The sequence below is a fragment of the Blennius ocellaris genome (genome assembly GCF_963422515.1).
Source record: "Blennius ocellaris genome assembly, chromosome: 14".
Classification (NCBI taxonomy): domain Eukaryota; kingdom Metazoa; phylum Chordata; class Actinopteri; order Blenniiformes; family Blenniidae; genus Blennius; species Blennius ocellaris.
The window spans coordinates 27,752,573-27,760,072 of NC_137663.1; the positions used below are offsets into that span (position 1 = coordinate 27,752,573).

At 58.9% G+C, this 7,500-nt stretch overlaps 1 protein-coding gene across 1 annotated transcript in view; it reads right to left on the minus strand.

The window, feature by feature from the left end:
- Positions 1-7,500, minus strand: part of bbx (BBX high mobility group box domain containing) — a 16,246-nt gene that overhangs the window by 2,964 nt on the left and 5,782 nt on the right. Inside the window, exons 3-13 of the mRNA XM_080509075.1 lie at positions 5,825-5,996; positions 5,496-5,750; positions 4,960-5,164; positions 4,018-4,085; positions 3,842-3,916; positions 2,275-2,370; positions 1,737-1,787; positions 1,523-1,658; positions 811-1,437; positions 594-726; positions 62-213 (exon numbers count right to left, since the gene is read on the minus strand). Coding sequence (XP_080365201.1) covers positions 62-213; positions 594-726; positions 811-1,437; positions 1,523-1,658; positions 1,737-1,787; positions 2,275-2,370; positions 3,842-3,916; positions 4,018-4,085; positions 4,960-5,164; positions 5,496-5,750; positions 5,825-5,996 — 1,970 coding nt within the window. The remainder of the gene's footprint in view (positions 1-61; positions 214-593; positions 727-810; positions 1,438-1,522; positions 1,659-1,736; positions 1,788-2,274; positions 2,371-3,841; positions 3,917-4,017; positions 4,086-4,959; positions 5,165-5,495; positions 5,751-5,824; positions 5,997-7,500) is intronic.

Sequence of the window (7,500 nt, forward strand, 5' to 3'; positions counted from 1 at the left end):
GCAGGTCCCGGGTCCTGAGGCCCCGGGGTCGGCGTGGCGGCGTGGCAGAGGCCCTCCTTACCTTTGCCCGCCTTGCAGGCGTCCTCCAGCAGGGCGGCGCCGTCGCCCTTCTTCTTCTTGCCGCCGGCCGCGGCCTTCTTGTCGAAGGTGGTGGGGCTGTACTGAGGCAGGCTGTTGAACTTCTTCTCAAACTCCTCCTCCAGCTTCCCCAGGCTGAAACAATGACATCACTGACCATCATTAGCCCCGCCCACATCAGCCACAACATTAAGACCGCCTGTAGTCTAATACAGAGTTTCTCAACCTCTGGTGTTTCCTCCAGATCGTCAGCTGAGTCGCGGGAAATTATCACATTTCACATTGTCAAAACATGACAGACCCCTCTGGACACCCGGAGACCCAGAGACCCGGAGACCCAGAGACCCAGAGACCCAGAGACCCAGAGACCCAGAGACCCAGAGACCCAGAGACCCAGAGACCCAGAGACCCGGAGACCCGGAGACCCGGAGACCTGGAGACCCGGAGACTTGGACACCCGGAGACCCAGAGGTCTGACCCGACGGTGGACACGGGGGTGTTGTGGGGAGACTCACCCCGGTGAGGACTCGTCTTTGGATCTGGACTTCTTCAGCTTCTTGGCGTTCTGAGGTCCCGGCTGCGCCAGCGTCCAGCCGTCGTCGCTCCAGTTGGCGTCGTGGTCCGAAGACCGGAACGCCCCCCGTTTACCTGCAGGCGTGGGGACAGCGGGTCAGGGGGACGGGGGGGACAGACGGCTGAGGACGATTGGGCGGGGGGGGGGGGGGGCGGTACCTCGGTCGATGTTGGCCCTCAGAGACGTCAACATGCCCTCCGACACCAGCGTCTTGTACAAGGCGCCTTTGCAGCTGCGCTCCGACTTCCTGGCGCCGCGGGCCTCGGCGGACGCGTCCCAGCCGGCCTCGCTCGCCCTGTCTCTGCCCCGGACGTCCTCCTGGAGCTTGGAGGGCGAGACGGAGGGCGAGACGGAGGGCGAGGCGCCGCCGCACTGCCGGGCCGCGCTCCCCGACTCCGCCTCCTCGGGGCTCCCGTCCACCGCCGCCACCGCGTCCTTCTCGTCCTTCAGGTCGGCGGCGGCTGGACGTCCACTCCGCTCCCACTCGTCCTCCGGCTCGTCCCCTCCGTCTCGGACCGGCTTCACTTTGGCCCTGCTCTTCTTTCTCGGGGAACCCGAGTTGGCGGCAGCGGCGCCGCCCTGCAGCCTCTTCCTGGGCGGGTCCTCGGCGTCGGTCCAGCCCCCCTTCGCCACGGCCTCGATGGTGCTGAAGACGCTGTCCAGCTGCTGGACGGCGTCGGCTGACGGCGGCTGCTTCCCCTCTTTCTTCTTGCTCTTCTTCCTGACGTTGTGGCCGGCGGCGGCGGGGGGGGGAGGGGCGGCGGTGTCGGTGGAGGTAGAAGTGACTGAGGGGGGGGAGGGGCGCGGGGCCGAGGCGTCACAGGGGGCGGGGCGCGGGGCCGACGTGTCACAGGGGGCGGGAGGCGGGGCCGAAGTGTCTCGGGGGGCGGGAGGGGGGGGGGGCGTCGGCCAGCTCCTCCTTCACCTCTGGCTGGACAGCAGGCTGCTGGAGGGGGGCGGAGCCACAGGAGGCGTCCATCTTCACAGCTTCAGAGGCCAAACACATCTGGAGGAAACAAACCGTCACACAGGAGGTCCTTCAAAATAAAACTCGTGTTGTTCTACTGGGGGTTCCAGGGTTTACCTCCGCCAGCTGGAACAGGGCAGACCTGCCTTCACGTGTCACCAGGGACGACTGCAAACAGAGACCAGGGTCAAACATGACATACCAGGGTCAAAACATGACAGACCAGGGTCTAACATGACATACCAGGGTCAAAACATGACAGACCAGGGTCTAACATGACAGACCAGGGTCTAACATGACAGACCAGGGTCAAAACATGACAGACCAGAGTCAAACATGACAGACCAGGGTCAAAACATGACAGACCAGAGTCAAACATGACAGACCAGGGTCAAAACATGACAGACCAGGGTCTAACATGACAGACCAGGGTCAAAACATGACAGACCAGGGTCAAAACATGACAGACCAGGGTCAAAACATGACAGACCAGAGTCAAAACATGACAGACCAGAGTCAAAACATGACAGACCAGGGTCTAACATGACAGACCAGGGTCAAAACATGACAGACCAGGGTCAAAACATGACAGACCAGGGTCAAAACATGACAGACCAGAGTCAAACATGTCAGACCAGTGTGAACTTTGACCTACCTGTGGGGGCGGAGCCTGTGGGGGCGGAGCCTGGGCAGACTTCACCCTGCTGTCAGTGGCATCAGGCACTGGGCTTGGCGTCGTCTCTGACGGCTTCTGGACATGGAGACAAGATGACGGAGCAAAACTTTGGTTTTTTGGACAATTACATTTGAAAACACATTTAGAGGGAACAAGTGATCATTTGACAAGTTTGACGACGGGTGCAGGACAGACAGTGGAGGACAGAGTAGGACGGATGAGGACAGAGGAGGACAGTGGGGGATGGTGGAGAACAGTGGAGGGCGGTGGAGGACAGTGGAGGGCGGTGGAGGACGGTGGAGGACAGAGGAGGACGGTGGAGGATGGTTGAGGACAGTGGAGGACAGAGGAGGGCGGTGGAGGATGGTTGAGGACAGAGAAGGACAGAGGAGGATGGTGGAGGACAGTGGAGGACAGAGGACGACAGTGGAGGACAGAGGATGGTGGAGGATGGTTGAGGACAGAGGAGGACGGTGGAGGACAGAGAAAGACAGAGTAGGATGGTGGAGGACAGTGGAGGACAGAGGACGACAGTGGAGGACGGTGGAGGATGGTTGAGGACAGAGGAGGATGGTGGAGGACAGCAAAAGACAGAGGAGGCCGGTGGAGGCCAGTAGAAGACAGTGGAGGATGGTGGAGGACAGAGGACGACAGTGGAGGACAGTGGAGGATGGTTGAGGACAGAGAAGGACAGAGGAGGATGGTGGAGGACAGTGGAGGACAGAGGATGACAGTGGAGGACAGTGGAGGATGGTTGAGGACAGAGAAGGACAGAGTAGGACGGTGGAGGACAGTGGAGGACAGAGGACGACAGTGGAGGATGGTTGAGGACAGAGAAGGACAGAGGAGGATGGTGGAGGACAGTGGAGGACAGAGGACGACAGTGGAGGACAGTGGAGGATGGTTGAGGACAGAGAAGGACAGAGTAGGACGGTGGAGGACAGTGGAGGACAGAGGACGACAGTGGAGGACGGTGGAGGATGGTTGAGGACAGAGGAGGATGGTGGAGGACAGAGAAAGACAGAGTAGGACGGTGGAGGACAGCGAAAGACAGAGGAGGCCGGTGGAGGCCAGTAGAAGACAGTGGAGGACGGTGGAGGACAGAGGACGACAGTGGAGGACAGTGGAGGATGGTTGAGGACAGAGAAGGACAGAGGAGGATGGTGGAGGACAGTGGAGGACAGAGGACGACAGTGGAGGACGGTGGAGGATGGTTGAGGACAGAGAAGGACAGAGGAGGATGGTGGAGGACAGTGGAGGACCGAGGACGACAGTGGAGGACAGTGGAGGACAGTAGAAGACAGTGGAGGCCAGTAGAAGACAGTGGAGGACAGTAGAAGACAGTGGAGGTCAGTAGAAGGCAGTGGAGGCCAGTAGAAGACAGTGGAGGACAGAGGAGGACAGTGGAGGACCGAGGACGACGGTGGAGGACAGTGGAGGCCAGTAGAAGACAGTGGAGGTCAGTAGAAGACAGTGGAGGACAGTAGAAGACAGTGGAGGTCAGTAGAAGACAGTGGAGGACAGAGGACGACGGTGGAGGACACACCTCCTCTTCGTCCTGTAGAAAAGACTTCCCTTGTCCTGCCGTGTCGGGGGACCGAGGTTTCGCGCCGCCAGGGACCTGAAGCAGAACAGAAATGTTGTCCAGCTGATGTGTCCCATGAGAAACAGGAAGTGGACGTGAGTGCGACGCCCCCTGCTGGGGGCCGGAGGACAACACACCTCTCGGTTGCTGAGCGCCTGTTCCCCGGCTAACAGCAGCATGCTGAGGCCTCCCATCTTGGTCGGATCTGACAACCAATCACAGCAGTCAGAGACAGAACGCCTAACCCTGACCCTACCCCCAACCCTACCCCTGACCCTACCCCCAACCCTACCCCTGACCCTACCCCCAACCCAACACCAACCCTACCCCTGACCCTACCCCCAACCCTAACACCAACCCTAACCCTGACCCTGACCTTATCCCTATCCCTAACCCTGACCCTACCCCAAACCATACCCCTAACCCTAACCCTAACCCTAACCCTAACCCTAACCCTAACCCTAAGCCTGACCCAAACCCCAACCCCAACCTCAACCCTAACCCTAACCCTACCCCCAACCCTACCCCTGACCCCAACCTCAACCCCAACCCTAACCCTACCCCTGACCCTAACCCCACCCCCAACCCTAACCTCCCATCTTGGTCGGCTCTGACAACCAATCACAGGAGTCAGAGACAGAACGCCTAACCCTGACCCCAACCGCAACCCTAACCCCAACCCTGACCCCTACCCCGACCTCAACCCTAACCTCGACACCAACCCCAACACCAACCCTGACCCTCACCTTAACCCTGACCCTGAGCCTAACCCAAAACCCGACCGCAACCCCACCCCTATCCCTAACCCTACCCTTATCCCTAACCCAACCCCAACCCTGACCCTAACCCTGACCCCAGCCCCAACCCTACCCCTATCCCCAACCCTAACCTCAAACCCAACCCTAATCATAACCCCAACCCCAACCCTGACCCTGCCCCTAACCCCTACCCCATCCCCTAACCTCATCCCCAACCCCAAGCCCGACCTCAACCCTAACCCTAACCCTAACCCTAACCCTGACCCCAACCCTGACCCCCCAACCCTAACCCCACCCCCCTACCCCCCCAGTCACACTCACCCGCCATGGCAAAGTTCAGTTGCGGCAGACTGTCTGGTTTGGACATCTTTTTGGCGGCGGCGGAGTCCTTGGACGAGCCGCAGGAGAAGGACCAGACTTTCTTGCGGGGGTTACTGATGGGCTGGCAGGGGGGGGTCTTCAGGGGCTTGCTGGTGGTGGGGCACCACTTGTAGCCGGGGTTCGCCTTCATGAAGGCGTCTTTGTACTGGAAGCAGCAGAATTACAAGAGACGACGCCTTCGCATCAAGTAACTGTCACAACATCAGGAGAGTTCGAGGCCAAAGAGGTCAACCAGTTCTTTAACCAGGTCTCTGGTTAAAGAACTGGTGACCTGGCCAGCTCTCTGCCCAGGTCACTGACCAGGTCATTGACCAGGTCTTTAACCAGGTCAGTGGCCAGGTCTCTGACCAGGTCTCTGACCAGGTCTTTAACCAGGTCAGTGGCCAGGTCTCTGACCAGGTCACATGATCCGTTAGGAAATCAGCAGTGTGGTGAAAGAGTATCGCAGGTGGGGGTAGTGAGTGAGGGTCCCTCACCTCCTTGGCCATGTCGGTGTACTTCTGCTTCTCCTTGGGGTCCAGCACGGCCCACCAGTCCGCCAGGATCTTGGTGGCCCCCCGGTTGTCCAGCCGGGGGTGCTCCTGCCTCACCAGGGATCGGTGGCGCTTGCAGAAGAGGAGGAAGGCGTTCATGGGCCGCCGGGCTCGCTGCTCGCCGGAGTCGTCCTCCACCTCCTCCGCGGTGCTTCCCCGCTGGTCCCGGGAGTCCTGGTCCCGGCCGCACGGGTCCGGCTGCAGACACAGGGACACGTCGTCCAGCGACCGACCCAACCCGTCCTCCGGCGACCGACCCAACCCGTGCTCACCTTCTCCAGGTCCTCCTCCTCCTCCTCCTCCTCCTCCTCGGAGAACTCCAGCGCCCTCTTGGACAGCAGGGGGTGCCACTGCAGGCATTTCCGTTTGGGGCGTTTGGCCGCGGCCTCCCCGGCACCCGGTGGCTCCTTGGCCCGTTCTCCCACCTTCATGGTGCTACGGCACCTGGAGGACAGAGCAGACCCCCCGGGGGGGGGACGGTCAGTCTACTGCTAAACAAGACCAGCACAAGGAAACCTTCTGGTCCACAGACCGACTGGAGGTCTTCAGTCGTTCTGACGAAGTGAGAGGAGAACCGATGTTTGTTCAGACGTCAGAGTTCAGGGGTTTGAAAAAGGCGGCGGTCAAACAGCAGGGAGGATTTTGTAATAATCATATTAATATTATCAATATCAATATTAATTTCTCTATCATTGATGGTTTCCAAGGAGACGAGTTGGTCTGGAGGACCGGGGTCTCAGGTTCTTCTAACCCTGTTGCTCTGGGGGGACGGATTCACTTTCTTTGTTTAAATCCGGAGCGACAAAGACGCTGAGCTTGTTGAGGCCCGTCGCACCTGAACAGGAAGTTGTAACAACATTGTGGGGAACAACAGCAGGAACGAGGATTTCCAGGGTTCCTCTTAGAACCTGATGCTGCTTGATGTTCTGGATCAACCAGCTGGGGTCGGTTCTCCAGGTTTAATAAACGACTTCATCGTCTATAAATAGAGAAATAAAACCTTTTCCTCATATGTTCCCACTCCAGATAGATCAGGGTTCACATGCCGAAGTGCCCTTGGGCAAGGCACTGAACCCCAAACCGCTGCCATTGGAGTGACGGCGAATGTGTGTGTGTGTGAATGTGTGTGTGAATGTGTGTGTGTGAATGTGTGTGTGTGTGTGTGTGTGTGTGTGTGTGTGTATGTGTGTGAATGTGTGTGTGAATGTGTGTGTGTGTGTGTGTGTGTGTGTGTGTGTGTGTGTGTGTGTGTGTGTGTGTGTGTGTGTGTGTGTGTGTGTGAATGTGTGTGTGAATGTGTGTGAAGGGAGCAGGTAGCATTTTCTTGCTAACGTTAGCGCCGGACCGAGACAAACACAAAGTAAAAGATGAGAAGAAAAGTGTGAAAGTCTGAGAGGAAGTGACATCACAAGCCTCCATCTTGATTCTGGTCATGTGACCAAACAGGTAAATGACATTTAAAGCAGGAAGAGAAGTAAATAATAGAAGTGTTGTGTTTTTTTACAGGATGATTCATCCACAGTGTGTCAGTGTGGCGCTGCTGCGGGAGCAGGAGCCGCTGCAGCGGCAGGGTTGAGGCTGCAGCTCCAGGAGCCGCTGCAGCTGCAGGAACCGCTGCAGCTTCAGATTGAGGCTGCAGCTGCAGGGTTGAGGCTGCAGCTCCAGGAGCCGCTGCAGCGGCAGGGTTGAGGCTGCAGCTCCAGGAGCCGCTGCAGCTTCAGGAACCGCTGCAGCTTCAGATTGAGGCTGCAGCTGCAGGGTTGAGGCTGCAGCTCCAGGAGCCGCTGCAGCGGCAGGGTTGAGGCTGCAGCTCCAGGAGCCGCTGCAGCTTCAGGAACCGCTGCAGCTTCAGATTGAGGCTGCAGCTGCAGGGTTGAGGCTGCAGCTCCAGGAGCCGCAGCAGCTGCAGGAACCGCTGCAGCTTCAGGGTTGAGGCTGCAGCGGCAGG